The sequence below is a fragment of the Leuciscus leuciscus genome, assembly GCF_965113295.1.
Source record: "Leuciscus leuciscus genome assembly, chromosome: 21".
In the NCBI taxonomy this organism is placed as follows: Eukaryota; Metazoa; Chordata; class Actinopteri; order Cypriniformes; family Leuciscidae; genus Leuciscus; species Leuciscus leuciscus.
In genome coordinates this window covers 9,176,829-9,196,424 of record NC_138745.1, presented here as the reverse complement: position 1 = coordinate 9,196,424, position 19,596 = coordinate 9,176,829, and the positions used below count along the sequence as shown (strand labels likewise).

The 19,596-nt window shown below is 37.2% G+C and overlaps 1 protein-coding gene across 3 annotated transcripts in view; it reads right to left on the bottom strand.

Annotated features, from left to right (window-relative positions):
- myof (myoferlin) overlaps positions 1–19,596 on the bottom strand; it is a 35,810-nt gene that overhangs the window by 10,909 nt on the left and 5,305 nt on the right. For 2 of the 3 annotated variants that reach the window (XM_082152607.1, XM_082152609.1), the window contains exons 4-36: positions 16,641–16,749; positions 15,596–15,689; positions 15,216–15,349; positions 14,993–15,121; positions 13,897–13,959; positions 13,760–13,810; positions 13,638–13,668; positions 13,439–13,554; positions 13,094–13,220; positions 11,975–12,078; positions 11,831–11,899; positions 11,690–11,733; positions 11,296–11,378; positions 11,113–11,148; positions 9,851–9,975; positions 9,636–9,749; positions 9,373–9,550; positions 9,160–9,284; positions 8,117–8,226; positions 7,753–7,945; positions 6,419–6,574; positions 6,181–6,312; positions 5,929–6,092; positions 4,447–4,561; positions 4,172–4,274; positions 2,318–2,457; positions 2,063–2,233; positions 1,868–1,970; positions 1,698–1,775; positions 1,411–1,592; positions 978–1,136; positions 454–555; positions 94–255 (exon numbers count right to left, since the gene is read on the bottom strand). In XM_082152607.1, coding sequence (XP_082008733.1) covers positions 94–255; positions 454–555; positions 978–1,136; positions 1,411–1,592; positions 1,698–1,775; positions 1,868–1,970; positions 2,063–2,233; positions 2,318–2,457; positions 4,172–4,274; positions 4,447–4,561; positions 5,929–6,092; positions 6,181–6,312; positions 6,419–6,574; positions 7,753–7,945; positions 8,117–8,226; positions 9,160–9,284; positions 9,373–9,550; positions 9,636–9,749; positions 9,851–9,975; positions 11,113–11,148; positions 11,296–11,378; positions 11,690–11,733; positions 11,831–11,899; positions 11,975–12,078; positions 13,094–13,220; positions 13,439–13,554; positions 13,638–13,668; positions 13,760–13,810; positions 13,897–13,959; positions 14,993–15,121; positions 15,216–15,349; positions 15,596–15,689; positions 16,641–16,749 — 3,802 coding nt within the window. The remainder of the gene's footprint in view (positions 1–93; positions 256–453; positions 556–977; positions 1,137–1,410; positions 1,593–1,697; positions 1,776–1,867; positions 1,971–2,062; positions 2,234–2,317; positions 2,458–4,171; positions 4,275–4,446; positions 4,562–5,928; positions 6,093–6,180; positions 6,313–6,418; positions 6,575–7,752; positions 7,946–8,116; positions 8,227–9,159; positions 9,285–9,372; positions 9,551–9,635; positions 9,750–9,850; positions 9,976–11,112; positions 11,149–11,295; positions 11,379–11,689; positions 11,734–11,830; positions 11,900–11,974; positions 12,079–13,093; positions 13,221–13,438; positions 13,555–13,637; positions 13,669–13,759; positions 13,811–13,896; positions 13,960–14,992; positions 15,122–15,215; positions 15,350–15,595; positions 15,690–16,640; positions 16,750–19,596) is intronic. The other variant, XM_082152608.1, reaches the window with a different exon arrangement.

Genomic DNA, 19,596 nt, shown 5'->3' with positions numbered 1-19,596 from the left:
TCATTTGATATTTTACAGTCTAATGCAAAGTAAGGAGCATTTATTTGAAAGAATTACAATGCCTTTTCTCAACAGGTAGAGATGGATGCTCACCACTTTTAAAAAGAGGACATTTCCTTGGAAATTAGGGCACTTCTTCATGTTCTTGATGACAGCTGTCAGAACTCTCTCTCCTCCGCACTCGACCACCAGACTGGGTGAAGTAACTGGAGCCAGCTGATACGTCTTCATGTTACGCAATCCCCATGCTAGAACCTGCAAATATCAAACATCGTGTAAAAATTGGTGTTTGTGTGCATGTTTTAAATTCAATAAATTATCTTTTTTAGACTGGAGAGGAAGCTTTAATAGTACATTATCTCGACAGATTAAGGAAACAAATTTGGCATGATATGATCCCTTTTAAACAATTTCCAAAAAGGACATAACACATGGAGAAAAAAAAAAACATACCTCTATGGCAGTGAGCTGCACCACCGGTCGTACCCCTTGAGGAACCATATAGAGCTTCTCTCCTCGTTTAGCAGGAGCAAGGGGAAGTTCAGTGTCATTTCCCTAGAGTAGACAACATCAAGCAGAATATTATTTGAACCACAGAGCAGCCATTAAATGGATAGTTCACCCAAAAATGTAAATTCTGTCATAATTTACTCACCCTTACATTGTTCCAAACCTGTATGAGTTTCTTTCTTCTGATGAACACAAAATATGATATTTAAAAAAATGTTGGTTACCAGAAGGTTGATGGTAGCCATTGACTTCCATAGTAAAAAAAAAAAATACTATGGGAATCAATGGCTACTGTCAACTTTCTGGTAACCAACATTCTTCAAAATATCTTATTTTGTGTTCATCAGAAGAATGAAACTCATACAGGTTTGGAACATGTTGAGGGTGAATAAATTACATAATTGTCATTTTTAGGTGAACTATTCCTTTAATATGGTTAAAATGACCCAAACCATGAATAACCATACCTTGGTCTTCAAAATGAGCTCTGCAGCCACTAGAACCTCCCCAGCAGGAGCATTTTTGTGCATTACAGGCTCCCAGAGGAGTTTAGGTGATCCATCCACGCCTGAAGTCAACTTCACCAAAGGTACACATGTACTTCTGCCAAGCATTTCATCTTTACCCTAACAGGATGAACAAATTGCAAATCATTCACACTATGGGGGCACTTGCATTCTAAAAGGCAAGTATATAGAATAGCTAATATTTGTCAGGTTTACCAGTAAACAACAAATTCTGTTGATATGTAATCCATTTTTTTTATTATAAAAAAAGATCTTTGTGTTGTAAATAGAGAACTATTTAAAAAAAAATGTAATAGGCATCCTGAGACACCTTGAGAAGCCGATATTGTCAATTGAGTGGAGTAAAGTGAGAGCATAAATATATCAGACTAACCACTTGATCGCTGTCAAAGATTTCCATAACCACTCTGGGTGGATTCTGGGCGAGAGACTGGGGATCACCATAGATTTCCACATTTTTAAATATAAGAGTCTGATCCCATGTCGGGTTCAAGGTGCTTTGGATTGTCTCTGTTGTTTGGCTGTGATGCAAGAATGACACATGGACGTATGGATCTGCAATTTAAACCAATATGATTTTAGTTATAATAAAAGCCAGGTCACTTTTCCAGATTATTCTAATTTAAAGACAAATTAGCTATTTCAAAACTGCTATGGGACCTGAGAAGCTGTCATTGTCCAGAGCAGAAAGGTTTCTGGCCTGGTAAACATACACTCTCAAGTGGTACGCATTGGGTCCTGAAAGAAAAATCAGCCTTAACGTTAATAAAATGGATATTCTGAAGAAAAAAAAAAGGTCTTTCTGTAATCTCTGTCCTCAATGAACTCACCGTCAAATGTGCATGATACAGTTGGCCTGTTTGCACCAAACTGCTGAACTGAAGCTTCTGCTTTGGTGTCTTTTTCTTCAACTTTAGATTCCATGTCGACTCCCTGTCAAGCAAATCAACAGTGAAAAGCTCATTATGCGGGCAATAAAAAGTAGGATAGTATTAGGATAAGAAATGAGAAACTTTGATGCTAACCAGAGCCCCCTCCAGTTTGAAAATGGCAGAGGCTCCAACTCGACCAGAGGGTGCCATCTTCCTTCTCCAGCGCCGCCGGCGGAACGTGTCAGAGGATCGCTGCTGCCTGTGGAACTTCCAGCCAATGAGTGAGGAGTATTCCCATCCTTCTGCATCTCCTGTATCCTTCTTCTGCATGTCAGATAATTAGAAAATACATTTTATAAAAGGCACAATCTAAAAAAAAATCTTTTAAAATGCACAATATACACTTGCATCAATGGCTGTTTTGACACCAGGAATCCTTTTGCGAGGACGGATCATTCTTCTGCGCCGATGAACATGGTACATCTTCTCAGCTGCCACCCAAGATTTGGGCTTATCATCAGGTGGAATGGTGACACCATATTCCCAACCTAAACTCACAAATACACATCATAAAACTGCCTTAGAATTTTTATTCTCAGGTCATCAACATGAAATCTGTCACTGTCATTTAAAACCTATATGACTTTCTATTGTGGATGCCATGTTTGACAACACATTTTTCACAATGAAAGAAAAACAGGAGCTGCCAGGCGCCAGAAAAAGGCAAAGCATACCATAAAAGGCACCTTAAAAAGTAGGCAATTTAATTTGAGCACTAAATTCCTTCTGAAGCCATACGAGTGCTATGTGTTATGAACATTGTGGCGAGCACGACGAGGTCGAGGGCCGTGGGAGGACGGCGCGAGGCCGGTGGCGCGATTGATAATGAGCGATACGTGCGCGACGCACCGGTTCCCGCCTCCTTCTTCCCGGGTTTCGGCACCAATGTAACGAGGTTCAGACAGATGTTATGGGAAGAAGGAGGCGGGAACCGGCGAACATTCAACATTTTAATAAATAAATAAACAAATACAAAAATGAAAGTAAAAAAAAGCACAAAACAGAAACACATCAAATCAAATTCAGGCCTGTCCTCTCTCGCTCTTCACTGTCGTCGCTCCTCCTTTATGCTTCCGCTCCTCCGTGAGAGATGCGAGACCGGTGCGTCGCGCACGTGTCGCTCATTATCAATCGCGCCACCGGCCTCGCGCCGTCCTCCCACGGCCCTCGACCTCGTCGTGCTCGCCACATACATACCGACATTTTTCATTACGTACTGATAATCTTCCCTTCTGATGAAGCTTTCATATATAATTTATGTTTGCCAGGAAGATGCTTTGTGCGAACCAATGCCGTTAATGTCAAATCTGTCAGAGTGTACATTTACGCATACATGCATGCACGTACATTCAGTTATATAATATTTTTTATTATAAATAACTAACTGCTGTAAGAATGTAAGATATGCTGCAGTGGCATGAATAGGTATATCTAAATCCGGTATAAGATCTAGGCAGGTGGAGCTGGAGGATTTCAGAGGAACTCTGATAGTGTGCTGCAGAACCAGTTTACAACAAACACTGTGCCAGACTATTTAGATGTAGAGCAAACAATCGCATTGTCTGCAGAATCAGCAGAGGTAGAAGTTAGCTTTAGAGGAAGGCAGGGTTTTAAGAGACTAGAAAATTAAGTGCCAGTCTGTTTCTTAAAGCAAAGACTTGAAATATAATGCACAAGTCATATGGATTAATTTGTGCGTCTAAAGTGTTTAGAACTCTCTGCTCCTCACCACGGGATTCTCAGGTGCTGCGAGCAAATCACTCCGCCCAAGTAGCAGTGCTTCGCCTTCTGAGAATAGTTCCCGTATGTATACGGTTAGAAGATGGCTGTGTCTCATGTGACCTTGTTATTTGTACACGCTGTGACTATACAAATCACAACATGTAAATAGGAAAATGTTGGAGTTATTTTGTCACTTATTGGGAGCAGTATGCTAGATGGTTAGCACCAGTATTTGTGCTAAGCTAGGCTAGCGGTGGGTGTGTCAAAGAGTTACGGCACGCTCAGAGATGAGAAGGGTATGTATGGACTTATCTTACTCTGGGGGATACGGTGAATAAGCTAAAGTCCCAAAAAGTCGGCGTGTTCCTTTGATTCTTAATTCTAAATGGAATTTCTTGGGAGGAAATTATTTTAAAGGTGGCTCAGTGAGCAGGAAAAAAAAATGCAATATTTCTAAACAAAAAGCAAAGACAAGCTTACCTTTTTCATCGACGGCCCGATTACCATCAAAAGTCCAGTTATCCTCCCACTTCCAGCCAGGTGGGCATTCAATCTCCGTAGGGCCCTGAACTTTTTCTCCATTCTGTAAATACCAAAAGGATAACAATGAGGAATAGAAGGATTTTTGAGGGATATTACAAACTTTTCTGTATGTGCGGTAGATTCCGTTCAAATAGAAACTACACTGTTCAACAAAATCTACGAATGTCTTGATTAGACATCTGATATGAAGCTAAAGTTAGACAGACTCTTACCACATCAGTGTAAGGCTCCGATGCAATCTTCCATTCTCCTCCTGGGAATCGAGTCTCATTCTCATAGACCTCATCCACGAACTCTGTGTGTCCAGCATCAGCCTCAGTCATCAGACTACCCATCCACCCAAGGAAAATACAATTTAATTACTAAACTAACTGTTTCTGAAGGAAATGAGTGGTGGTTGTCCATGCAAAACTTGACACTATGATACTAGGTGTTGTGGGGGATTACCCAGGCATTGCTATAAGGTTATACAGTAAATGTTTGGGTCTAAAGTCTTGTTCACACCAACACAAACATTTGGCATGATTTTCTCTGATTTTATGATTTTCGCATTTAAGGCAATTTTTCATCGTTTACTTTTTCAATATAGTTAACTAATGTTAACAAAAGGAACCTTATTGTAAAAAGTTACCAACTTTCAGCAGAACTGTCACATTAACAGCATGCGGATGGTTGTGACAGTCTGAACAGACACAGACATTATAATTTGAATGAACAGCTGTTACTATTGCACTGAATTTTTGCAATAAAATGCAAAACTGCAAAAAAAAAAAAAAAAGATACTGGAATTTCTAACTTTGATACGATACCCTGAAAAATATCGATTATCAATACCATGGTGAAAACTGCCATATATAGGCTACTGCCATACAGATATTGAAATTGTTTGATGCAAGTAAAAAGTCAGTAATAAAATAAGAACAAAACAATGCAATAGAATAAAGAGAGAAATTAAATAAACACAGTTTTAAGTTTTTCAGGTGGGTCTAAAAGTATATTCAAGTAAGAAATACTACAAAAATTCAAGAAATCAAATGTTAAACAACACTGGATAGTCTTCATGGTACAATTTAAATATAGATTAATCCCTACAATTGAAGTTACAAAAGTTATTCACTCAAGAGCAGTGATTTTCTTTGTCTTTTGTTCTTTGATTAACATGACTGACAGCAGCCTAATAAACCTTCTGCTGTCTCTTTAAGAGTTTATGCACGGATCCAATATACTGTTACACAACACGCGTTTTCTCTCAACTATTTATGTTCTAAAACTGACCGTTTACCTGAATACTTGCCAAGATGGGCATTTTGACCAAATTGTGTGCGTTTGAGAGGCGGCTTTATGTGTGCACCACTTATATAGATCAGTGGTGCAGGCGCTTTTGGTTTGGAATGAATAAAATTATGCGCAATACACAAACTATTCAACCGGAGCAAATGAGACAGGCGGTCGGGTGTGTGTCACTTTGCCGTCAGAGAAGCGAGAGAACGCATCTGGTATCGATACTGCAGAAAAGGTGTTTTGGAACAGTTTCAGATACGCATCGAAATATCAATATTTTTGACAACACTAGTTACTAGTTTGTTCAAATGTCTACCCCTAATTATGAGCAATAGTAATAGTAAATTGAACCATCAAATAATATTTTGCTAACTATTTCTTAATGTTTGTGTTGAGGATGGGGGACAACTTACGTTTTCTCTGGTTCAACATGCCAATCACCTTCCCACTCCCAGCCAACAGGGGGCATGAAGTACTCCTGCTTCAGCTTAACTTTGCCTGTGACATCAGAGAACTTGCTGCGATTTAGCAGACCGGTGGTGCCCCATTTTCCCAAAACCTGAGCCTGGTTCTCATACTGTAAATGAAACAATTGACATCATTAGCTCAAAACTAATGAGTGCATCTGTCCAGACCTCAAAGCAAAAAAACTAAACAATCTTTACCAGTTCTGCAAATACATTGAACATCCCCTCTGCATAATTATTGAACTTCTTTTCTTCTGTTGCCAGCCCAAGCCACATGTTCACACGTATCTGGACGGGAATCTTCAAACCTTTTTTGTTGTCCATGGGATACTGTAAGGAAACAGTCATCATGAGGTACAGAACATTTCATAGAGCAAAGCTTAAACATGTTTTATGCCTTATGTTTGAACAGCAGCATAGTACAATCTCTCAATACCTGCATAAAGACAGTCTGAGTCTTCCCGCAGTATTGGCCACATGCCTGCTCACAGTAGGATGAATGCAGCATTTGATAGGCTGGGATGCGGGTGTACGCTACCCTCTTCTCTCCTCTCAACATCCAGATAATCACATCAGGCATGCTGTTCTGAGGCTTTGGTAAAAGATGTTGATACAAATTATGTTTAAATGTGATTTCATTTAAGTTAGATTCTATTAGTCTCATTAACAAGAATTAGCACCTAAATTACAATTCTAATCTAGCACTAGTCCCTAACGTCTAAAGCAGGGTTCTTCAAACTCGGTCCTGGAGGGCCACTGTCCTGCACAGTTTAGCTCCCACCCTGAAACACACCTAGCTGTGAGTTTCTAGTGATCCTGAAGACACGGATTAGCTTGCTTAGGTGTGTTTGATCAGTGTTGGAGCTAAACTGTGCAGGACAGCGGCCCTCCAGGACCGAGTTTGAGGAACCCTGGTCTAAAGTATACTGTACAAATAAAATACAAGCATTGGCAGAAAACCAGCTCCACACAACTTCCTGGAAGTGCACCAGTTTGCCTGGAGTTGCATTTACTAGTAGAAAATGTTTTTCAGCTTTGTAGCATCATTAAAAGTGTTTTGTTTGTGTCTCATAGGAGCATGTTAACTTGATATACACAAACTAAATGTTGTATTCCAAATTGTTTTCGAAGTTCTATCTGTGAAATAATCAATACATTTTAGATGGACAGAAAGTCACATTCTACTCATAGCCAGATACTGCTAGGCAATTACTTGTGCATTTTCTTTTCGCTGGTCTAATATTGTCAGTCTTGATCAGGTTTCTTGGTTCTTAAGTGTAAAGTTTGGCTATGAGAGGTTAACCAAGCACTGGTGAAGTAAAGTATAATTAAGAGAAATGGGTTGATTTCTTTTTTGTTATTTAGGGATGCATCAATTTTAAAATTATGTTCGATAACAAGCCGCTAATTATTTTCATATTAATTTATTCTGAAAAATAGCAGATTCATAAAATTCTATACTAATTTGTCTAAACAAATAAATAAGATACATCATTTTAAATGCTAAAAGTGCATTTAGCCAAAACATTAATGTACAGCATAGACAGAAAAATGAATACTGTTGTATAATTATTAGGTGTCTAAAGATGAGTTCTCATCATCCAAGTGAGATTACAGCAAATGGCAAAAAAATATGGTAAATGAGTAAGCACAATTGAATATCTAATATTGATATACATATATAATTAACCAATTAGTATGAATTAGTAAAAAGAAAATCTATTTGTATTTCTAATTGTAACTCCATTCCTACACAAAATAAAACCATACCTCCTCAGCAAGTTGCAGGAGTTTGTCGAGCCAGGTTTCAATGATGCTCAAGCACTTAGTAACATCTGTGGCCTCCTCAAACAAGCGTTTGGCCCCCTCCATGATGCTCTCCAGAGCACTGTCCCGCAACTTCTTTATCTGAATATCCAGGGCTGTGAGATTGGGCTTCCCCTCCAGGTCAGGAATTTTTAAACTGAGCACACAGTAGTTTGTATCAGTTAAAACATGCATGACCCAAATAAAACACTTTCTCTTTGACCTACAGACAAGAAAATCTCCCATATTTCAACTGACAACATTTAACAATGCATGTAGTTACATCTTGATGACTGTGGATCTAAATAAGATCTAAAGTGAACATTACCTGGAGATATCTTCCATTAACTGATTGATGAGCTTCAGCCAGATTTCTACTAGTCTTGCATCTGTAGCTTTGGACAGCACTGCCGACTTTAACATACTGAGGTTTGTTTGCTGCAAAAGTATTAAAAAAGTTTGATGCTCAAAGAAATAATTATACTCTCTTTCTCACTCACACACACTTAAAAGTTTGCTTTGGGGTCGGCAAGAAGTCTCTTATGCTCTGACAAGTGCATGTAAGAACCATAGACTGTAAAAAAAATATGGACGTTGTGTCCATGACGTCACCCGTAGGTTTCTGAAGAGCATTTTTGAAGCCAAAAGTGGGAGGAGCCGGCCGTCGCCATCTTGGTAGCGGCGAGCCATTGCACGTCACTCCCAGATAAACGAAAATGGGCAAAGAGGCGGGATTATCTGAGGTGACATGATGGCTAACAGCAAATAAACTGCGGCAATCCACCGGTCACTCAAGTGGCCCTTAATTATGCAGAACTTTAAGGCTTAATATAATTTAAATGGATGAGTTATAAAAAAAAAAAATTCACCCCCCTCACAGTTGTCATGAAGGGCAAAAGAGACCAAAACCACTTGTTGCACCAGGCTGTAAAAAATGTTTTCTGCTGTAAAGTTAGGCATTTTAACATGGGGAATATATGAGATTGACTCTTTTGGAGCCTGTCTCTATTGGCCAGTCGATGAATTGCAGTTTAAGTCTCTTACGTATTGGTTTCAAGAGAGAGACAGGAAGGTTGTCGCTTGGTCAGAACAGTGTGCGAATAAAATGTTTACCTGGCAAGGCTTTAAAATGCATGCAAATAATAAACTTTAGTTTATTGCGAAGAACTGCAATGTCCCTATTGTTGCGTTGCTAAACATGTGATGTGAAGGTATGTTGTGTTGTAACTGCAACTGAGAATAGAATGTGCACTGAAGCATGATACTACGATCTCTCTAAAAAGCAGATTTGAGACATTTTAAACGTTCAAGATCTAATATCATTATAATCGCACACTCCTAAATTTAATGTCATACAAAACATTCACTTACCAAACGGTTAGATATATACAGAATGATGTTCAGTGAGTCTAGCCGGTGACTGATATCCTCCCAAAAGGATGTGACGGAAATAACAGGCTTAGTGTCGCCCCATGGCAGGTAGTAGTAATTATTACCTGGAAGAACCCAAAAAATAAAAAATAAAAAAATCAATACCTCACATCCTATTTTTACAAACACCAAATACTTCCAACTGTGCATCACCATCAAAAACAGCACAGCTGTACTGTGTGGTCGAAGCCAGAGGTTTGCACGTTTGGTCCATCTTGTTGCCATAGTTCCCGATGCTAACTTCAAACTGAATGGGCTCCCCCGGTTCTTGGATCATGGTCGCACTATGAAACACTGCACACAGACAATACTTCCTTCTGCGCTGGTATTTCTATGCAAAGAAAAGAACACAAAGCTGTAAATATAGGCTTCAAGTGAAAAACTTCTCTGAAAGGAAACTCAACAAAGGGCCACACCTGAACAACCAAGATATCATCGCTTGATATTTCTTCCACAGACTTGTCAGGCTTTCCATCAAGTTTAGTAGAGAGTTCAACAAGAACCCTCCCTCGATAAGCCGCCCCTTCACCCTGCGAATATTCACAAATCCTTCATCGTATTTGAAAAGCATTTTTGCTGCAAATTCTAATTACTTGGGACTGGAAACATAAAATTAATCATCTGCACTTGCCTTTCCTAAATTAAGGTCGTCATATGGGTCAGGTAAGCCTGAGAACTCTCTCTGACTGCCATACAGACATATATAGCAAGGCCCAAAAGTAGGCAGGAAGCCCATCTCAGATTCCCCAGTCTCTCCTGTGGAAAAACACATTCAATTAAAAGTTTCCAGTGGCATGATATTAGTTAGTAGTTAGATTAGTAAGGTTTGTTAAAGCATCTCAAAAGCAGAGCTCTTTAAATTAGTGTCATGAATTAACGAATCATTAAAAAATTTACAGAAACCCACAATTAATTAAATTATAATAATAATAATAATAATAATAATAATAATAATAATTCATACTGTGATTTCAACTACATGGATAAACAATGTTAGTGATGATTTCAGCACAATATGATTATTCACAACTGAAATATTTTCACAATAACAGTCGTACACTACCGGTCAAGTTTGGAATAAATAAGCATCTCTTACAAAGGCTGCATTTTTTTAATAAAAAAAATAGAGTAAAAGTTGTAGTATTGTGAGATATTACTTTTTAGTTTTTTAATTTCTGATATTTCAAAATGTAATTTATTCCTGAGATAGATAAGCTGAATCCTTGCTGAACAAAAATACAGTAGTGAACATTTCAAGTGGATCAAAACCTTTCATCAAAGTTGTACATGAATTTTGAACAATACCCGTTCTTGTCTTAGGACAACTTTGATTAACTTTTTGGATCCACTTCAAATGTTGACTACTATATATTAACCTTTGAATGGTAGTGTATAATAGTTCCCACAACAAAAAACAGCATCAAAACAGTTTTCAACATTGATGAGAAGAACATTTCTTGAGCATTTTTTGGATCAAATAAATGCAGCCTTGGTAAGCACAAGACAAAAACAAAACGTAATTATTCCAAACTTATGCAAGTCAGATGCTTAATTATGCCATGCCATTTTATTTAGGTGATTAAGGTTATATTAAATTGCATTGTTCAACTTTTTCATTTTCATGCAACATGATAAAAATAGCATAAGCGCTCTGTGCTAATGCTAATTCGAAAGCATGCACAGGCATTTATAATTTGCAAATTAACTGCAACCCCTTGGGTACCATATCCTTTCAGACAATATGAATAAAAATAGTTGGTTTGAGAGAATAACTTGTTTCATAAAACTTTAAATAACTGCATGTTAACTAGAATTTATAGAATAACTAGAAGGCCTAAATTATGTGTTTGGACACAAGGGATTGCAGATCTGGAATCAGCGCAAATTTTCAACCTTTATTTGCTGAAAATTCATCTCCTGGATAATCCTCTATCACAAAGAAAACAAATAAAGATGAAAAAAAAATAATATTTAAGTTTTGAATTTCATAGTACACAACTCAAATTCAGGACATGACCCCTTTAATAAAAAATAAAAAGAGTTTGACATGAAAATAGTGTATTCTGTATTTTATACCTTCAACTTCACCACCAGAGGATGCTATTTTGGACAGATCCAAATACGTGGTGCCAATGGCATCATTTCCAGTGAGGCGATCCCTGAGGAAGAGGGGGAGTCAGCTTAAATGTTCCAGTGTGTCATTGAATCAGTCCAGCTAGGAGAGTTCTCAGTTTTTCCAATGTTCCCTAAGCAGCTGTAGTCTGGTTTATGGGGAGGAATGCATTGTGGGAGAGGGTGGGACAGTCCTGCTATGACTCACACTGCCTGCCTGCGTCCTCCCAGCTCAAAACACTGACCAAACTTTGACTCCCAGCTCACATTCCAAGACTAACACAGGGGATTCTCTCAACACAGATTTCAAATGTTCATATCCACTGTGGCCATACAACTTTACCACCACCATGCTCACCAGTCAAATACAGTCAGCTTGATTCTTTCACACATGGATGGGAACTGTAAAACAAGTCAAAGGTGTTTCCAATTAGAAACTTCAGGGGACTAACAACTTAATAAAGTGCAAAAACAAATCTTTCCCAATCCAGCCAATTACCTTGACCTGCAGATTGAGCTGCTGGTTCCACTCTGGGTTTGCATTCTTCTCAATTATTTGTGTACACAGCTGAAATACATGGAACTGTAGTTAAGACAAAGGCAGAAGAAATATGCTTGTACAGTATGTCTGGGTGGACTGTACCTTTTTGCCAGCAAACCAGGCCTCAACAAATGGATCCACTAGATTTTTCTTGTTTTCTTGACCCCCAAATGCTGCTTTTAAAGTCTGGGTGATGGAGTCATCCACTGAAAACAAAAAGCACTTCTTAGTTACAACTAACTTACACTTTAAAGTGTGGTTCATTCTTTCACAGTCTGAGAAAAGAATAAAAGTTATTAATTACAACTTATTTTACGTACAAATAATCGAAATACTTCCAACTATATTTACTTAATCTAACAATAAGTTAACTAACTTTTGCTGCTTAAAATGCAGTTCATTCTTTCAGTCTGAGAAAAACTACATAGTACAACCAAGTTAAATTTTACTTACAAATTAGCTAGCAGATATGGTTGAAGTATTTTGATAAGTAGTAGTGAGATGCAAACAGTGTTACAAATTCTGTCCCTTTAAAGTGGAGTTTATTATTTCACAGCCTAAGAAAAACCATTTTGTACAACTTACTAAATACTAATACTAATTTTATCTACAGCTTATCTAAATATTTTCAACGCCTGGTTTAGGGTTTATATTAATCCAGGATCAGGCCTTAATTCATTTAGGACATTTAAGTAGTTTTTATTAACGTGCCGTAGAAAAAAACATTACTGGTGTGCATCTTGAGACAAAACAATGGCACTGACATATTTTAAGATATGTCAGTGCAAGTTGCTTTCATTTAAAAATGTCTGTGAAAACGGGGGATTATCTACTAGTTAAGCCACACACTTAACTAGTTAAGCCACACACTTAACTAGTATGATTGGTCATAAGAACAAAATATGAACAAAATAAAATAACCAGCTTTCTCCGATTTTTTCCCCAGTCATTAGCTTAACTGACAGACATTTGAGAATCAGGGAACTCTGTGCACGTGTTAACAGTCCCAGCAACTCAACAGTTAATGGCAGGGAACGGTTTTGTGCAAGCTAGTAGGATACCACCTTGAGGGATCAGGAAGTGACTCAATGTGCCAGCTCAACAAATAAAGAATCCCCAATGCGGCCCTTTCCTGGACTAACAATTGAATCCAAATCATATCAACCAAAGAAGATTGTCTGCTACTTCAGAGAACAAATGCATAAGGAATAAATGTCATACTCTGGGGGACGTCCTCAGCCCGAAACACTTTGAGTTTAAGTGTTACCCATCGGAGAGAGACGCCAGCGGGCAGCAGTAAGTTACTCTCCACATCATCTTTATCACTGTCCTCCTCCTTCCTTTCCACCTATCAAATAGACATTAACCAATAAGACCAGTTTATAAAGCTTGTATTGCATAAGCTTAGGAGGTTTTTATCTCTCCAAAATTTATGACAGATAGAAAGCAGTCTTTTAGCAACAAAGATGTTGATCCAGGAACATGTTGTACTTGGTGAAATCAGGTTCTGTAACAGTGTATATACAGTGCACAGATGCTAATATAAATGATCTTCAGGGGACGTACCGGCGGATCATCTCCTGCTCCCACCACAAACATGCTGACTTTGATATAACCCTTCGCTCCTGAGCTCGAGTCATCTGGGTCACTCAGGAGAACCCATTTCTTCAAGATACAGTGAGCTAGGGTTTAGAAACAAACCTTTAATGATCTGTTCAACTACAGATAAAATGTAATGAATATTTTGTGAGTATCAGATAATTACCTGGTTCATCATAGATGTAGCCTATATCAAGCTACAAAAAGAGAAATTAATTCATAAGATCATCTTGAAGTACACTGCACGTCTAGTATAATAAAAGCACACTTTGGATTTTACTGAATTACCTTGAATTCACCCATGAGACAGTCTGATCTAAAAGAAGAAGAGTTATACACCTGCAGAAAAGAAGAAAAACAACATCACCTATAATAAAGAAAGAAAGGAAAACTGGTCACAAAAAAGCGTTTTTTTTTTTTCTTACCCGGAAGCTTACGACCTCATCAAACAGTTCAGAGGGCAACATGTTGACATTGAAAAAGAATATCTGGAAAGAGTGACAGATACAGTATTTAGTGACATTCTATTAAGATTTTAGGAAATTATGGCTTTTCAAACAATCAAGAATAGAACCTAATGCAACATTCAGACTGCAGGCAAAAGTGACACAAATCTGATGTTTTCGCTTATATGCTTATCTGTTTTTAACGTGAACAGCAGAACTCATTAAATCTGATTTATTTGATTCTGATTCAGACCACTTCTATATGTGGTACTAAATCTGATACAGTTCAGATGTTTTGCAATGCAACCACAGTCTTAACAGTCATATCGGAATTCATGCTTCTTTTACGCCACTCTAGATTGACAATCGTCACAATTCTGCGCTGACGGGAGTCACTCCAAAGATTTCACTGTAGTTCTTTGGTCACTCGGTTAATATGGAAGACAGCCGTGACAGTAGTCAGTGGAGGGACTGTATCACGGTAAAAGCTCTATACAAGAAAAAACTTGAGGGAAAACTATATAAATATACCTAGAAATACTTTGCTCTCTTTCTCCTCATCCTTGTCTTCATCCTCCCTATCGCCTGCACATGAATTCATGTGCTTCAGGGGTACATCAGCTTATAAATGAATGCTTAAGCACCAATTTCAGTGTCCTACATGTTTACGTTCCTATGACAGTGTCTTGATGTTGTTCAATTGGGGTCAGTTTGGGACTGTGATCAGTTCACACTTGAATCTGATACTGACCACATTTAAAAAATAATGAAAACATAATGTGTGTAATATATATATATATATATAGGAGCAACAAATCAGAATTGGGCACTAAGGCTTGCAGTGTGAATGCAGCCTTAAAGAACAGTTCACCTAAATATGAAGTTTGTCCAATTTTTTCGTCCGGTGAAAATTAGCAATTAGCAAGATTACAATATAGTACATGAATAGAATTGTGTACTTAAGAATAGAAAATGTTTTATTTTAAATAACTAATTAAATAAATAACAAATGTTGCTGTTTTAAATATTTTTTTTTTATTAATAATACAAAAATTCTGTAATATCAATCGTGTACCTCATCAAAGTATGGGTTATTTCCTTTCCTGATCCTAGTTCTGTGTGTATCTCCACACACATGCACTTTGACCACAGGTTTGATGTTATTTCCAGGCAACTGACGTCCCTCAATCACCCGCACACGGATCTTTGACAAAAATAACATGACTAATAAAGCATATGCAGTCAGCATTTAAATTGGAAGAGACATCTGTACATATGAATACAGGACGCTGCTGTACCTGAAAATCCTGAGGTTTGTTGGCCAAATTATGACGTTTCCTTGTCCTAGTTCGAAGTTTCTGGCCAGGCTCACCAGGGGATGTGACAGCACCCGGTTCCCCAGAATCAGTGCCGTCACCCTCTTCACCCCCAGCTGATCAGTGCACAACCACAAAGAAAAAATACATAAAGCAGGACGTCATGGCATGTGTCAAACATATGCAACATGGCAAACATGCAATACACATGTTCAAAACTAAAGCTTTTCACAAAATGATCTTCACGCTTCATTTCAGACTTCATTTTTGCACATAATTTCACACACCATCAAGCATGTCATCTGTATAACACTCCATTACAAGGTCAAACAGAAAAGCACTGAGCCACACACTCAGCTAACCTGTGTTTCCACCCATGCTGCCATCTTGTTGATCTTGTGGATTTGTCATGGCACCGGCAGGTGGCTCATAGCCAATCAACATGCTGATGGTCCCCTACAAAAGGATGCAGCTAATTATCTCATAATAATGTGTCAAATTGACTAGATAAACATTGAAAGTGCCTCTAATGTGTAAATATTGACAGAGATGCTATCATCACAAAACTACATTAGATTTTAATTTTTTTAAGGGCTGTTTAAATATGCCTCTCAGGTTTAATACAGGTGACGACCTAATTCTAATTAACTAGTCAATTAAGCCAGTAAGTCTGTTGTAAATAAATGGGACCAAATGGGTCTCATTCACTAACTTTGTGCTTGAAATCTGCGTACGAATGTTTTCACGAACAAATCATAATTCATCAATAACTTTCATTGTAAAATGTATTCTAAATTTAAACCACTTGTACACAAAATTCACATACACTTGGTGACCTAGATGAAATTTAACACTTATATATAGATCTTAAATATATTTTATCATGTACATGTACACATTATAATACACGTATATACAGCTGGCCAATCAGAAGTCTATTAAAGGGGTTTGTTTTGTTTGAACTGGTTTTGAGGATGGCACAACTGGCATTGCTCGAGGATCTTGCTGCACGCGTTCTCAGGCTAGAATGTGACTTTACAGAGCGTTGTGTTCGTTGAGAGTGACGAAAGGTAAGGGTGTGCGGAAAGTCCTTGTATGGACATGGTTTGGGTTTGTTGTACGCACGTGTTGTGAATTAGCCGAAAATTTTCGTGAGAAGTTCTCCTGTGCATGTAAATACGAATTATCCACACAACTATTAGCGAATGAGACCCAATAATACTTATTTCGTAGCTGAAAGTATTTTAATTAAAGAAAATGCAAAAGATGAGGATGTACGGGACTGTGTGAATGATGGAATTAGTTCTGCGGGTGCAGATTATATGAGTACCTACTTAAAATATAACAAAAATATACATGTGTGTGTCATTTGATTTAGGAGATTAAAAAATTAGAAAAAACACTTACTCCAAAGTTCTTGCCATTTTCATCCACTAGAGCCAAGTTTTTCACCGGGAGAGATTTAACTTGGCTACTGGCAAGGTCTTTTAAAGAGACTTTAGCAGTTCCAATCAACCTAAAACAATCAAACAAACAAAGATCATTAAAAAAAAGGCCTGTGGAAAATCAAGCAGGTCAACTGATGTCCCGTGTTTCTGTAGAACATAATATCTGTCTCATACAGTGTTTCAAAAACTGCTGTGTGAATCATGTGACTTTATTTGCATTTGAAAAACAAAGTGCAGTGCACCACGAAATCAAAACTTATTTTCATAATTCATGTTCCTGGTCTGACTGTGAATTATTCATCAGTTAATATTATTCAAACTTGCTCCACCTCTGAAACAACTTTTCAGCTGACATCATGAATTCCTCTTATTTCTCAACCCTTCGCCTCCATGATATATTTAAAAATAAAAATGGAAATAAATGTAAATTTAATTACTCATTTAAAGTCATAATTTCATCATTCGATCATCATTTCATCACATAGACATGTAAACAACATTCAAATTTTCACCAAAGGGGGACTTAAATTATTTTCTGTCAGTCCATTAAATGCTACATAATAAACAGAGGTGGCACACAACACAATGCGTAAATAAATATTATACATGGGAGAAAAATTCTTTGTGTGCTCTAACTCTGAAGTCACAAGAGAGATCTCCTCCAAAAGTAAATAACGCCACCCAGATTAATAATGTGAATGCGACGCTTAGTAGGTCAGGATCCAGGAACACCCTCAAAAGACCATTTTCCATCTGAGCATTTCCCTGGCTAAGAGAAACATTTGCAATAAAATGCTTTGATTATAAATTGTTCAGCCACGAACAGCAGCACATTCAGCATTTACCTTCTGAAAACACTGACATGCTACCTCTACACATTTGATTAGTGGGCTGGTGTTGTATCATTTCACAATAATAACAAAGGTGCATCCACAAACATTAGGCTAGACCTGGGGCCAATGCCATGAAGCCAGTTTAGGTGGCTAGCCAGGTATGTTTCTGTTTAGTATGTGCCAACCCTGGGAACCATGAAAGTGGTTTGGCTTTTAGTGGTGGTCATCACCATAGTAACTTACGCTTCATGGCTTAACCTGCTTCAGGGAAGGTTATGTTCTGGGTAAGAGATCTCTAATCGAAATTGGACCAGCTGTGAGCAAAGTAAAATGTCTGATGTTACATGTCAATGTTATTTCTGAGATCCTTAACCTGAGGTGATTCCAAGTATGATTCATATTTACCAGCCTCTTAATAGCAATGATCAAACACCCTTCCTGTACTTTAGCACACACATGAAAGTATTTCAAAAGTCACTCGCCCCAGTTTCTCTTGCTACAAATCATTTTTTTAGGGTACGTTTACACGACAACGATGTACAAAAACGGACACGTTATTTCCTTTGCATTTTTCACGTACAGACGAGAACGCTGTCAAAATTATCCCTGTTCACATGGATCCGCAAAACGGATTAAAAACAGATTAAAAACGCTGTATTATGCATGTCAGGCCAGTAGTTGGCGATTTCACTTTCTTTGTAAAGAAACCTATTACGTGTTCCGTCTATACGCATGCGCATGTTGTCACCGTCTGCACAAATTCCTGTTTTTTGCAGAACACGGAGACAATAACGGTATCTTTTTCTTTTTTCAGGTCCACAAATGCAGTTGTTCTGTCAATGAATGGCCAAAACACATAAAAAGTTCTCAGTTTTTAGTTGAAAATGGTTTAGAGTAAACGGCCCCTTAGTAACAGACAAAATCGTATGGCTTTATAGCGATGATTATTTATTATTATTTTATATGATTTATATACCCTTAATCCATTACACATGAGTAACTTTAGATGAACTATTAAGCAGTTAGTTTAAATGTATATAAATATATACAGATAATATGTAATAAAATATTATCTAGGATCAATAGCTTTAAAATGTATTACATGTGAGCTTACATGTTCAAATCTCTTTATATCTATATATATTATTAACTATATAAACTAACTTCACAACTTTCACTTGGTTTTATGGTAAATGGCATTAATGGTTTTACAAAGTCTTAAAATTCTGCTCTTAAAAGCATTCATGTGTAAAATTCAATGCTAAAATTGTATTCAATGCATATTTATATTTTTAAGTTTTAAAAACAGATATTACCATATTACCATCATAGTCAGATGATTGATTACATTAAGAATTACTTTTTTTTTTTTTACAAGTTCTCAAATTTGATGTATGTTATGTATATATAAATATGCAGATGATGCATTATATAAATATGCACCAATTTGCATATATTTCCTGTAACAGAACAAACTGAACACTGGATAAAGCCAGGTTCAAAATTATTGCTTTATTTTGTTGACATGTTAGCAGAGCTCGAATTGAGTCAAGTCTTATGGGGGGTCCCCAAGTTTTTTTTGGGCGGGGGGTTGGTTAGTCTCGCAATATACACTTTATACAAAATATACAGTATATTTGATCATAATATGCGTATATATACTATTTATTAAAAACGCTGGATAAAGAATTGTGTATATATATATAATTCTTCTTTTAAATTACTTACTAAAGTAATATGGATTTAGAGGGTGAAAATTTCTAACCTCCCAAACTCAAAATTTTCTAGTGACTGATAACATCTAAATTTTGCAATTGGCCCAAGTGAAATTCTGTAAATAAAATTTTATAATTTACAGATTTTCACTTGGGCCAATTGAAAAATTTAGATGTTATCAGTCACTAGAAAATTTTGAGTTAGGGAGGTTAGAATTTTTTTACAGTGTACTTAGTGTATATATATATAAACTCAGTCTCTTTTGCCACAACTGAAATGGAGAACTGAACATAACTATATATAATGTGTTACATAGAAATGTAGAAAACACGTTTCGGCCCAGATCCGGCCCACATCTGGCACTTG